This window comes from Equus caballus, chromosome 9, assembly GCF_041296265.1.
Source record: "Equus caballus isolate H_3958 breed thoroughbred chromosome 9, TB-T2T, whole genome shotgun sequence".
Classification (NCBI taxonomy): Eukaryota; Metazoa; Chordata; class Mammalia; order Perissodactyla; family Equidae; genus Equus; species Equus caballus.
The window spans coordinates 95,103,001-95,116,582 of record NC_091692.1 but is presented as its reverse complement, the minus strand read 5'-3'; the positions used below and the strand labels follow the sequence as shown (position 1 = coordinate 95,116,582).

The window sequence follows — 13,582 nt, the reverse complement described above, 5'->3', positions numbered from 1 at the left end:
GGACGCCTACCACAGCATGGCGTGCCAAGCGGTACCATGTCCGCACCCAGGATCCGAATCGGCAAACCCCTGGTCGCCGAAGCAGATTGTACAAACTTAACTGCCACACCACTGGGCCGGCCCCCAGAACACACTTTTTTTTAATTGTAGTAAAATACATATAACATAAAATTTATCATCTTAACCATTTTTAAGGATGAAGTTCACATCAGTGTTAAGTACATTCACATTGTTGTACAGCTGATCTCCAAAACTCTTTTCGTCTTGCACAACTGAAACTCTGTCCCCATTGAACAACACCCTTGCCCTCCCCCCAGCCCCTGGCACCTACCATCCTGCTTTCAGTCTCTCTGAATATGGCTGCTCTGGATGCCTCATATAAGTGGCATCGTGCTGTATTTGTCCTGATTTATCTCATTCGGCGTAATGGCCTCAAGGTTCATCTGTGTTGTAGCATACGTCAGAATTTCTTGCCTTTTTAAGGCTGAGTAATATTCCATTGTATGGATATACCATGTTTTGTTTATCCATCCGTCAGTGGACAGTTGAGTTGCCCCCAACCCTTCGGTTGTCATGAATAGTGCTGCTGTGAACATGGGTGTACAAATATCTCTTTGAGACCCTGCTTTCAGTTCTCTTGGGTACATACTCAGAAGTGGAATTGCTGGATCATATGTTAATTTTATTTTTAATTTTTTGAGAAAACACCATACTGTTTTCCATAATGGCTGCACCATTTTACATTCCCACCAACAGTGTACAAGGATTCCAAATTCTCACCAACACTTATTTTTTGTTTTGTTTTGTTTTTTTAAAGATTTTTTATTTTTTTTTCCTCTTTCTCCTCAAAGCCCCACAGTACATAGTTGTGTATTCTTCGTTGTGGGTCCTTCTAGTTGTGGCATGTGGGACGCTGCCTCAGCGTGGTCTGATGAGCAGTGCCATGTCCGCGCCCAGGATTCGAACCAACGAAACACTAGGCCGCCTGCAGCGGAGCGCGCGAACTTAACCCCTCGGCCACGGGGCCAGCCCCTTGTTTGTATTTTGATAGTAGACATCCTCATGGGTGTGCAGTATATCTCATTGTGGTTTTGATTTGCATTTGCCTAATCATTAGTGGTGACGAGCATCTTTTCACTGCTTGTTGGCCATTTGTATGTCTTCTTGGGGAAAGTCTGTTCAAGTCCTTTGCCTTTTCTTGCAGTTGAGTTGTAGGATTGAACACACTTTTCAGTGTAGCTGTTAGCAATCTCTCAAACAGCTTCTTAGAAACCATCAGTGTGGAGTTGCTGTTTGAAAGTTGTCGTATTTTGTGGAAAGCATAGTTAATCCATTCTGGTTTGTTTTTTTAACTATACTCCCATAAGAATTATAATGAAAGTTCTTCAGGGTGAATGTGCATGAACCACAGGCAAGTTTAAAAAAACAAAAAGGAAAAAAACTCACCAGTATACAGAAGCAGTCAGAATTTTGTACACAGACTTTTCATGGTGATTTTTTAGAAGCCACTTTTTAACCATGTTACTTTGGCCAAATGACACTCTTTTTGTATGTTGATCCAAGTTTAATAACTTCATTGTTTTCTTACTGGTTTTATTCATACTGCGTGTATAACTTAGTGTCTGAGTCATTCCATAAGAATGACAATGACAAAAATGTGAACTCTAAATCATACTGCTTTTAGTCAGAGTTGGTCCCTTTAAGCCCAGAGGGGCAGGGGTGGGGCATTGTGCTCAGAGTGGCAGCGGGGACGTCCTTTTTGCTGGCCTCATGAGGCTTTGAAAGACCCTGGGAGAGGGGATTCCGTGAGCACGTTGAGGAAAGGTGCCATCAGATCCAGCTCGCTGCTGTCCCCCTTCCCCGTGTGGGTTCCCCGCATGGGCGGGATGGTCAACGTGGAAGCGCTGGATGAGGAGAGAGCGCAGGCTCCGGCTAGAGTCCTGCTTTCCCAGGCGTCCATGTGTCTGTCCTTCACCCTACTCCTCAGGGAGCGGAACCATGAGTATTCAGACCTGAGCCTTTGGAGAAGAATGGCCTCATAACTTACAAGATCGGGCTCAGCACTGAGGAAAAGAAATATAGAAATGTTCCATAAAGTGGTCAAAAGAAAATGAAAAAGTCATATAACTGAAAATTGTCAATGCTGGCATGAGACTCCTTCGTGTGTGTTCTAATCCTGGGTGTGATCTCGTCTGTTAGGAAGTCGGCTTGGCCCTGAGGACGTTACTGGCCACTGTGGATGAGACCATTCCCGTCCTGCCAGCCAGCACTCACCGAGAGGTAGGACATGGCCTCCCCTTCCTACTCTCTGACAGTGCAGGTGGGGACACACCATGGGCAGGTCAGTGGTCCATCCTGAGTGCAGTTTGTTGGGGCTGGTTGTGATGCTGACGACGGCTCCTCCGTCTGTGACCAGCCAAGACTGCTTCGTCAGCTCTGCAGGTCATGACCTTTTAGCTAACGCTGACCCCGGCCAAGCCCCACATCGGGGATGTCCAGGGGATGTGACTTGCCTGCCAGGACTTGGCCGTTCATCTTAGAGGCCGTGTGGTGCAGCGCCCACTCAGGTTTCAGCTCCCGCTCAACCCTTGCCAGCCAGTGACCGAGCCACAGTGTGGGGTCCTAGCCTGAAAGAGAGGGTGACTGTGGAGATGGGGTGTGGAGCGCAGGCGCAGAGCTGGTGCTGGTGCTGTCATCCTCCAGCGCTTCCTGAAGGAGGGGACCGAGGATGCAGAAGTGGACTGAGAGAGGCATCCTGCCCTCCTTCCTTGAATTCTTCTGAAAAAAAAATTAGAGTTTGCAAGCGATACTGGTTTTCCAGTTAAAGTAGTGATTTAAAATTCCCTTTAAAGTAATATGGTTTTGAAATTTTTTAAGGAATCAAAGTTCACCCAGAATACTGTCTCTCAGCAACAGTCGCCCTTTTGGCCGCCTTCGAGCCATTCTGCTTCATTTATATGAGCAATCAATGAAAGGAAGCGCCTGCATTTTTAACAGTACTTCAGCAGCTCCATTCTGAAGAGGTGCCTCTGCTCAGGGTCGACGTGCACATGTGGCCGCGTCCCCACTGGAGTCCAGATCCTCACCCTGGCCCCGCTCACCACTTCTCACACCTTGTCCCCTCCAGTACCCACCGTCCCCTTTTCTCCTTTCTCTCTCAGGGGACGAGGTCTGTACTTCAGCCCAGCAGGCACTGTTTTTGTTTGTTTGTTTTTGCTTTCTTACGAAACTTTTTGTTTTGAAAAGATTTCAAACTCATAACTTACAAGATTGGGCTTACAAGACTAGTATGGCAAATTCCTGAATATCCTTAACCCAGAGTCACCGCCTTTTGGCTTTTTACGAAGTTTCCTCTCTCTCTCTGTCTGTCTACACAGAGTTTACTTTTTCTGAACCACTTGAGAGCAGGTTGTATGTATCATGCCCTCTTACCCTTTGATGTTTCCACTGTGTTTTCTAATAACAAGACTGTTCTCTCACCCTGTGTGGTCATCGCATTCTGGAACGTCGGCGCTGATGAGCACGCCCTTCTAATCTGCAGGTCACGCTCCAGTTTCAGCGCTTGTCCCAGTGATGCTTTTCCTGTGGTTCAAGACCAGTGCAGAGTTGCATGTTGCACATGACATCACACGTCGTGTCTGTTAGCCTCATTCATCTAGAACATTCCTCAGCCTTTCTCTGTCTTTCGTGACATTGACACTTTTGAAGAATACAGGCCACTTGTTGTATAGAGTATTCCTGAAGTGGAGGTGAGGGGTGTTCTGTAAAGATGGATGTTTCCTCCTGATTAGATTGTGGCTTTGCATCTGCAGGAATGCCAAGTCCTTCTCGGGGTTTTATATTCAAGGTGCGTCATGTCCAGGTGACATTCGTGTTGATGAAGCAGTTAGCTGGGCACAGCCCCTGTAGGTGGCTCCTTTGTCAGTGGCCTTGATTCACCTGCACACCACCACTGAAATTGTTCTGGAAGGTGCCTGTGCCTGGCTGCCACAGTGCAGCTTTATCTTACGGGCCAGTTAGGGATTAGATAGATTATCTGCTTCACTGGGACTTTAATTGGTTTCCACAGCGAGCAAGAATTTTGCCAAAAAGTGAAGAAGCTCTATATGCCAGAGGCAAGAAAATGGTATCCTAACAAATGGACATTTTGAGAAGACCATTTCTAAATTCCTGCTTTAGAATTAAGCCTGAAATAATCGCTCCGTGTGCCCTGGCTCTCACACACACATTGCTCCCCCATATACATTGTTTTATTATTATTCTAACAGAAGAGGAGCCTGCCTTTGGTCCTGCTTCCCCTGCCACTGACCGTCTCCCCTCCGTGCTCCCCAGGCCGCTCCCTGGACTCCAGCTGTCCCTCAGCTGCACTGTGATGGCCGTGCTCCCCCAGGCCTGGCCCCTCAGTGGGTCCCCCCCTTGGTTTCAGAGCCTTCCTCGCTCACGTCTCTGCCTTTTCTCTGCTGCCCTGAGTGTGGCCGTCCTCTGGGGTGCTACCTACTTGTGCTTTACAGAAGGCTCTGTCTCCTTAGCGGTTCTCCCCTCTTCCATAGATCCGAATATCTGATGCTTCCCAGTTCTGTGCTTCTAGTGTGACCTGTCCCTCAGCTCCGGTCACCAGCTCTCTGTTGGATGTCTGCCTTTGGTAGCACATTCTCCTTTTCCTGGTTTGTTTCCACAGTCACTGGGACCACCGTGCACTCACCATCCCTGCCCGCCACGCACCCTACACACACACTCACTCTCGCATCAACACAAACAGCCGCTCACCTGTCATCATCCATGCAGTCTCAGCCTGGGCCTCACCTCTCCATCCTCACTGCCACCATCACCCCTCCCCTGAGTGACCAGAACAGTCTCTGAGCAGCTTTCACCACCTCTGGGCTCTCTCCACCCTTCCATTCAACTGCCACACTGCCACCATAGTCGTCTTTCTACAACACCTCTCTAGAGTATGTTATTCCCCTTCCTGAAGATTTCTTAGGCGCCCCCCGCCATGGCCAAGTCGGCAGGACAGGGGTCACTTGGTGTGGCTTAGGAGGCCCCGCCTACTTGACTGTCTAGGCCAAAGGCACACGAACCCTCCTCTGTGAAGTCTCTGACCCTCTCTGGTGAATGAATTGCTCTCTTCCTCTGTGTCCCTCTCTATTGGATGATTTATTCAGTGTAGTGTAGGTGGTTCCGTGCATGCTTCTCCCACACTAGACTGTGAGTACAAGCGTGTGTCGTTCATTCTTGTCTCCACAACACTAAGTGCCTTGGACATAGTACGTGCTCAATAATTATTGAGAGAGCAAGTGGATAAATCATTCTCGGTTGAATAAACAGATAAGAAGGGTCCCAAGACGCCCCCGAGCGAGCTTTCTAATCCTATAGGGCAGCGTTCATGTTCTGGAGCTCCTTCCACCACTTCTGCCCCTACTTCAACCTCTCATCAGTTTGGGAGAGCATAGAGTTTACATGAAGGTGGGGCAAGAGTGTCTCGTGACATCCTTAACCCATCTTTCGCATTGCACAGGAAGGTCTTGAACTATGATGTAGTGGCAGGAGCCCTGGCCTGCAAGTCAAGGCCTGGGGCTTTGTCTGGAGCTGGAGGGAAATCACTTTATATCTCAGTTGTGCACTCCAACATGAGAGGGTCTGCCAGACTCTGACTCTTACGAGACAAGGAAGAGCCCCGCCAGTCACAGCGATGATCTGTGTAAACAGCAGATGCAGAATGGGGCGGGTTAGTCATAGTGTCGGAGAGGGTTTCCCATGGAAGGAGCAGAAGCTGCTGGACATGCGTGTGCACATGCGCACACACGCACGCTCCCTTGGCTGAACTTCTAGGGGAAGCAGTGATTTCACATCCTATTGTCCCTAAGTAAGATTTGTCTCAGGGGAAGAAAGAAAGTTTCTTCTTCTGGAGGCACCTAAGAAAGGCGCGTACAAATGCGCTGAGAAGCTGTTGGGAAGCTGCTCTGCTGACCTCTCTCTCATTCCTCCAGATTGAGATGGCCCAGAAGCTCTTGAACTCCGACCTGGGCGAGCTCATCAACAAGATGAAGCTGGCACAGCAGTACGTCATGACCAGCCTCCAGCAGGAGTACAAAAAGCAAATGCTGACTGCCGCGCACGCCCTGGCCGTGGATGCCAAGAACTTGCTCGATGTCATCGACCAGGCGAGACTGAGAATGCTCGGGCAGACGAGGCCGCACTGAGCCGCCCAGGAGCCCCGCCGCCCGCCCTCTTTGAGGACGTTCTCCAGCGTTCCACCAGCAGCGAGGAGCTAACCTGTCCTCGGTCGCCAGCACTTACAGCGCCAACTTTCTGACTGACAGCTGGTTGAAAATCTCTCTCATCTAAGTTTAACCACATTTTGATTTGGGTTCAGTTTTTGTTTTGTTTTTTTAATCCTCATGTTCAGAAAAGTCCGGGATCCAAAACGTGGCATTTTTATGGGAATGAAAATTGTACATGAGAAGCTTTTAAGAATCATACAGAACAGATTCTGTTCACATTGGGATATGTGTTCGTAGGATGGGCCCAGGCGGTGGCCTCTTAATCCCCGAACCAGCTTAGCTGCATCTCAGAAGCAGCGAGGATGGCACAGAGAATTCCAGGAAACCCAAGGGGCTGAGAATTCTTTTGCCTACCACAGATTTATATCCAGACTGGAATTTTCGTTGTTGTTAGAACACTCTTCAGTTGCAATATGCTAATCCCATTTTACAAAGAAAGAATATAAAAGCTATATTTTGAAAACTTGAGTCATTTCGAAAAAATGACGACCCTTTCACCTTCCATCCTTTGACTTTCATGTGGATCTGTGAAGCATTTGGTTGGAAACTAGCCGTAGAACACACTAAAACTTTTGTCTTTTTTCACCAGAATAATGTGCCAGTTTTTTGTAGCAATGTTATTTCTCTTGGAAGCGGAAATGCTTTGTACCAGAGCACCTCTTAAACTGCATTGAGAAGAAGTTCTGGAACCATCCCTGTTTTCCATTTTTATATAATTTATAAAGAAAGATTAAAGCCATGTTGACTATTTTAGAGCCACTGGAGTTAACTCACCCTTCATGATGTCTGTCTTCCCAGGAGAGAATTAAGCAAAACAGATTTGGTTTTCTTTTGATGCCCACTTATACCATCCATTCTGTTAAATAATTTTGAAAAATATACCCTCCCTTTAGTTTGTTGGGGGATATAAATTATTCTCAGGAAGAATATAATGAACTGTACAGTTACTTTGACCTATTAAAAAGGTGTTACCAGTAAAGTTCTTGGTGCTCCATTCTTTCGGTTCTGTTTCTTCAAACCATTTAAAATTTTTCAGATGACTTGTCGGATAAAATAACATGAGGGAAAGCTCCCAAAAATTATTAGTTTCTTTTCCTTGTCTTCTAGACAAGCCAAAGAAATCACACAGAAGGACAGCCTGGTATACGTTAACCTTTTCTTCCATCTTCACTTAGAAAATGCAGAAATCAGGATGGGGGTAATGTCCCTCTGTGGAAGAACCCGCTTTGCAGTCTCGGTGTTGCCATAGTCAGTCCAGCCTCAAGGCAGCTGTTCTTCTGAAGTCCACTTGCTAAGGGAGTTGTCAGCATTAGGGCTCCCGGGCCCACCTCCTTGCAGGACTCTCTGGGCTGTGGAGCGAGTGGAGCGGGGATCTGCAGCCCTGGGGAAGCTCCTGGAAGGAGAAGGCCCAGGCGCAGAGCTCCCCAGTGGAGGGCTTTGAGAGCGTGTCCTGCAGACGAACACATGTTCTCATGTGCAGAATCAGGTCCCCCTGTGACTCCATGACATTCGTGTAATCTGAAAGAAAGGTCAAGGGCTGTCATCCTTCTGAGTCTCTCTCACTCTGGCGTCCTGTGCTCTCTGAAGGCTCAGCTTCCTCATCTTGACAGTGGTGATTGTGAGGATTGAACAAGATGAGGCTGGTGTAGACGGGGAAGTGCTCTGTATACGTTACCAGGGGCTTTGCTGTTGCGCTGTTCTGTGCGCTGGAGGGTGTTTAGCCGCATCCTGGCCTCTACCCACTGGAAGCCAGTGACACTGCTCGCTCCCAGCTGTCACAACCAAAACTGTCCCAAATGTTGCCCAGTGTCCCTGGTGGAAGGGGAACCAAATCGCCCCAAGTTGAGAGCCACTGCCTCAAAGTGACATCTACCTGAAATACCCTTAATACCTTTTGCAACCCGATGTGACTTTCCTCCAGCACAGAGAATTGCAGGTACGTCTCTCATGTCCTGTAAGTGAAAGACATTTTGGTTGTAAGAACGGAGGAGACAGATAGTGGACAGTGTTGCATCAGCGCGTGAACTGGAGGACAGGCAGAGCTGGCTGCCAGAGGCCACAGCCCATGGCGTGCTGGCTCAGCGGACCGAGCGACTGTCAGAAGGGGTGACTCACCTTTATTATCCGGCAGATAACAACCACCTAATTAGGCAAGCCGTACATGCAGCATTTGAAAACTTGTCCATATTAGGTGTGAGAAGCCGTAAAGAAAGTGAATGTAAGTCTGTTCACAGCCTCACCCTCGATTTTTCTCTAACTGCATAGTTACCATTATTGTAAAGAGTAATGTAAATAGAGAAAAGGAGCACGTAGGCGTGGAGCCTGTTGAATCTTTCACAAAGGAACACGCTCTTTTTTTGTTTTTTTTAAGATTTTATTTTTCCTTTTTCTCCCAAAGTCCCCTGGTACATAGTTGTGTGTTTTTAGTTGTGGGTCCTTCTAGTTGTGGCATGTGGGATGACGCCTCAGCATGGCCTGATGAGTGGTGCCATGTCCGCGCCAGGATTCAAACCGGTGAAACCTTGGGCCGCTGAAGCAGAGCGTGCGAACTTAACCACTTGGCCACGCGACGGCTCCTCCTCTCTTTTTTTTTTTTTAATTTTTTTTTCTTCTTCTCCCCAAAGCCCATAGTTGTATATTCTAGTTGTAGCTCCTTCTAGTTGTGGCATGTGGAACGCCGCCTCAGCATGGCCTGACAAGCGGTGCCATGTCCACGCTCAGGATCCAAACTGGGGAAACCCCGGGCCACCGAAGCGGAGCCCGCAAACTTAACCCCTCATCCATGGGGTCAGCCGCAGAACATGCTCTTTTAACTGACACCCAAATTCACAGGCAGAAGAGTACCAACACCCCCAAAGCCCTCCTGAGGCCCCCTCCTAGTCACTCCTTCCCCAGAAGCGTAGCAGTCACCCTGATTATCAACTTTATTGAGATCTCATTTACACACAGTAAGACCCATTGAGTGGATGTTCGATGGCTTTCTTAGAATGTGTACCTCCAGCTCAGAATCAGTGCAGTGCAGGAGAGCACACTACTGTCACCCGGATGCTCCCTCATCCCCCTCTGCACTCAGTTCCCACCCCACCCCAGGCGACCGCTGTTCTGTCAGGCGCCGTGGGTTGGGTCTTAAACTTCAGCTTGCTTCTGGAACTGCTGTGTGCAGTCTCACTCAGGGATCTTTGGGAATATGCATGTTGCGTGTGTCCGAGTTCATTCTTCCTTGTTTCTGATGATCTTCAGTGTGGTGACAACATCATCACCTGTTTGCCTAGCCCCCTGTTGATGAATGGGACATGTGAGTTGTTTTCAGTTTCTGGCTGTTATGAATGAAGCTGCTGTGGACATTTATGTACAAAAACCTTTCCAGGGGCTGGCCCCGTGGCCGAGTGGCTAAGTTCGCGTGCTCCGCTGCAAGCGGCCCAGTGTTTCGTTGGTTCGAATCCTGGGCGCGGACATGGCACTGCTCATCAAACCACGCTGAGGCAGCGTCCCACATGCCACAACTAGAAGGACCCACAACAAAGAATATACAGCTATGTACTGGGGGCCTTTGGGGAGAAAAAGGAAAAAAATAAAATCTTTAAAAAGAAAAAAAAACCTTTCCATTTCTCACAGGCAAACAACTATGAGTGAAATTTCTGGAACTTATGGTAAGTGTATGTTTAACTTTATTAGAAACTGGTGAACCATTTTCCAGTGAGGTTGTGTATTTTACGCTGTGACCAGCAGTGTAGAAACCTTCACGTTGCTCCACGTTCTCAGCGATATTTGGTGTTGTCAGTCTTGTAATTTTGGACTTTCCGGTGGGTGTGTGCCATCTCGTTTTAATCTGTGTTTCTTAATGATACGGAGCATCTTTTCCTATATTTTTGGCCAGTTGTCTATCTTTTCTGTGAAGTGTCTGCTCAGACATTTTGCCCTTTTTTAAATTGGACTATTTATCGTTCTGTTACTGAGCGGTAGGAATTCCTTATGTCTCCTCGGGCTTCCTTAGTCTTTCATGACATTGTATTTTTGAAGTATACAGGCCAGTTTTGTAAAATGACCCTGTTTTGGTTTGCCGGACACTTCTTCGTTATCAGATTCAGGATGTGACCAGAATGTTACATGAGTAGTCGTGTGAGCCAGTCTGGTTTCCATGATTCTGTTTATTCGTTCTGCTTTTCCCCAGTTTGAGGAGGATATGGTCAGTGATGTTCTTAAGTGAATGGAAAAGCTTGACTGATGCCCCAGACAGCTTGTGCTTCTGAGTCTGTACCCTGGAGAAGACAGAAGGGAAGCCGTTTGGAATCTCGCTGGACTCGCTTATTTACTGTCGCTAAATAAGGCAGTGGCTTTGCAGCAAGGGAATGCCACCAAGGGACAGCCACCCTCACTACAAGGACATCTGTAAATGTTTAGGTGGACCCGGCACTGCTGACTTTCGGTTTTGCCTTGCTTTACAGATTCTCCTGGGTGATGTTGATTGCAGGAGGGGCTACCAGTTGCCTGGCATACCCTTCAACAAAGATTTCTCACCAGCATTTTTGTAACATGGTGTCGACTGCCCCTTCCCCAGTGGACGTACATGACTCAGGTGTGGTGATGCATTGACAGGTGCCACCAAGCAGCCCTCTCTAATGTGCCACAATTTACCCCGGTGTGGGGTGCGCCCTTGATCAGCCATGTTGTTGGCGCACGGGAACGACATGCTGCCGTTCTGAAAATCCTTCAGGATCCGTTCCTGGAGAAGAAAGAGCGGCCTGTGGAGGCACCACCAGGCCAGGTGGTCAAGGTCAGAGCCGGGGTGCCTGAGAAGCCCTGGTGCCTGTGCGTCCACAGAGAAGGGCGGGCAAGCGCGACTCCTCCACAAGAGCCTTGTTCTGCTGTCACCATGGGTCTCCGTAGCCACACAAGATTAGCACACGAGTTAACTGGCTTTTTTAAAAGTGAGGTGCCCATCAGGGTGGGGGAAATCCTGCTTTCCAAGCAGAATCTGCAGAAGGCAAAGGGGCTTTGCACCCCCTCGTGTGGGGAACCTCACCATGTTGGCCTCGCTGTCCCCTCCTCTCTGTGACACCCAGGCCCTGCCGTGTGTGCATCTCCCTGCATGCCGAGGGGCCCGTGTCATCAGGCACACGCATAGTTACAGTGAACCTGCCTGAGCAGCGCTGTGGGCCACAGCCTTCGTTGTTGGAATGTAATTAACTGCGTCAAGCAGAGGACACCGTTTACGACTCATTGTTTATCAATTTCAGTGTCTTGAACAAATGTGTTTATTTTTATAGAAAACAAAAAATTCTACAGGAGATTGTGTGGTGAGCCCATGCTTTCTCTGTTTCCATGAATTTTAATTTCTTTTAAAATTTTTCAGGGGCTGGCCCCGTGGCCAAGTGGTTAAGTTTGCGCTCTGCTTTGGCGGAGGCCGGGGGTTTCCCCGGTTCGGATCCTGGGTGCAGACATGGCACCGCTCATCAGGCCCTGCCGAGGTGGCGTCCCAAATGTCACACCTAGAAGGACCTACAACTGTAATATACAACTACGTACTGGGGGGCTTTGGGGAGAAGGAAAAAAACAAGATTGGCAACAGATGTTAGCTCAGGTGCCAATTTAAAAAAAAAAAACGTTTTTCAGGCAAACAAAGATTTCTCAGTAATTACCTCAACCTAGTATTAGTCCAAGCCTCAAAGTCAGTTAGGAATTTTTTTAATTATATTTCAGGTTGAGAAGAAAGAATAATGCAGTCAGTGTTGGTGTTAAAGATTGCTCAGATACATATGTTTTAAAACCTCAGCCAGGAACAAAGGAGCTGTGCACGGCCATTAAATTGGCAGTACTTCTGGCGTTTGTAAGACCCACGTGTTTACAATCCCAGTTGTAGTTGAGGTTAGTTTTACACACATATGGACACACAGAGTCTTAAACATTTACTAGAAGTAATGATAACCCATCTGCCTGAAAGATAAGGATACAGAAGTTAGGAAGTTTAATTTAATTACCTGTTTTCTTTTTATTCATTTATATTAGATTTTCTTAAAGAATATAAATTCAAAAGAGGTTTGCAGTATATTTTTCACACTGTGATAAAACGAGAGGAAACATATAGCTGAGGTTTTTGGGGTTTTTTTTGAAGAAGAAGAAGATTAGCCCTGAGCTAACATCTGCTGCCAATCCTCCTCTTTTTGCTGAGGAAGACTGGCCCTGAGCTTACATCCCTGCCCATCTTCCTCTACTTTGTACGCGGGACGCCTGCCACAGCATGGCTGCCAAGCAGTGCCATGTCCACACCTGGGATCCAAACTGGCGAACCCCGGGCCGCCAAAGCAGAACGTGCAGACTTAACCGCTGCACCACCAGGCTGGCCCCTATAGCTGACTTTTAAACAAAAGTTCACAAAATTTGTCCATCCATGATCAGAATATCAAGTGGATTCGGGATTTTTTAATACAATTCGTTCATATTTATTTTGCCTTTTAAGACCTGTTAAATCTCTGTCAACTATCTTAATGCAAATGGTTTCGTTAAAGCCTTTTTGTTTCCTACCTATACCCCAGTACATAGTGGTACATCCTAGTTGTAGGTCATTCTGGCTCTTCTATGTGGGACCCCGCCACAGCACGGATGAGCGGCGCATAGGTCCACACCCAGGATCTGAACTCATGAACCCCAGGCCATCAAAGCAGAGTGTGCAAACTTAACCACTCGGCCATGGGCCCAGCCTCTCCTTAAAGCCGTTTAAGAACACTAACCACCCGTCTACGTTTTTATTTTTAATAATTCAGCCACAGGAACTTCATTTCCATTAAACTAAGATTATAGTTACCCTTTCTTTTTCTCATTTAAACTCAAAACATTTAGAGACAGGAAGAATCTATATTTTAAAAAATGGAAATACTTCACTAGTTTTTATTAATACCATAATCATTTTAGCACATTTATGTATACCCTTTATTTACTGCTTACTAGAGTACAATATTTACCTTTGACCAAAGGATTTTAAATTTTTTTTTAAATATTGGCACCTGAGCTAACAACTGTTGCCAATCTTTTTTTTTCCCCCTACTTTATCCTCCCCAAAACCCCCCAGTACATAGTTGTATATGTTTAGTTGTGGGTCCTTCTAGTTGTGGCATGTGGGACGCCGCCTCAACATGGCGTAATGAGCGGTGCCATGTCCGTGCCCAGGATCCGAACCCTGGGCTGCCGAACTGGAGCTCATGGACTTAACCGCTCGGCCATGGGTCCAGCCCCTAATGAAAGGATTTTAAATTTTGAATACATTTTTCTTTCCGTTTTTCTCTTTTTTTAAAGCAATCAGAAAT

General features: G+C 47.3%; 1 protein-coding gene across 49 annotated transcripts in view; it reads left to right on the top strand.

Moving 5' to 3' along the window:
- The window catches only part of PTK2 (protein tyrosine kinase 2), a 279,891-nt gene extending 272,631 nt beyond the window's left edge, over positions 1-7,260 (top strand). For all 49 annotated transcript variants that reach the window (XM_070221906.1, XM_070221887.1, XM_070221892.1 and 46 more), the window contains 2 exons: positions 2,200-2,280; positions 5,988-7,260. In XM_070221906.1, the coding sequence (XP_070078007.1) occupies positions 2,200-2,280; positions 5,988-6,200 (294 nt within the window). In that variant the 3' untranslated portion in view covers positions 6,201-7,260. The remainder of the gene's footprint in view (positions 1-2,199; positions 2,281-5,987) is intronic.
- Positions 7,261-13,582: the final 6,322 nt, after the last annotated feature.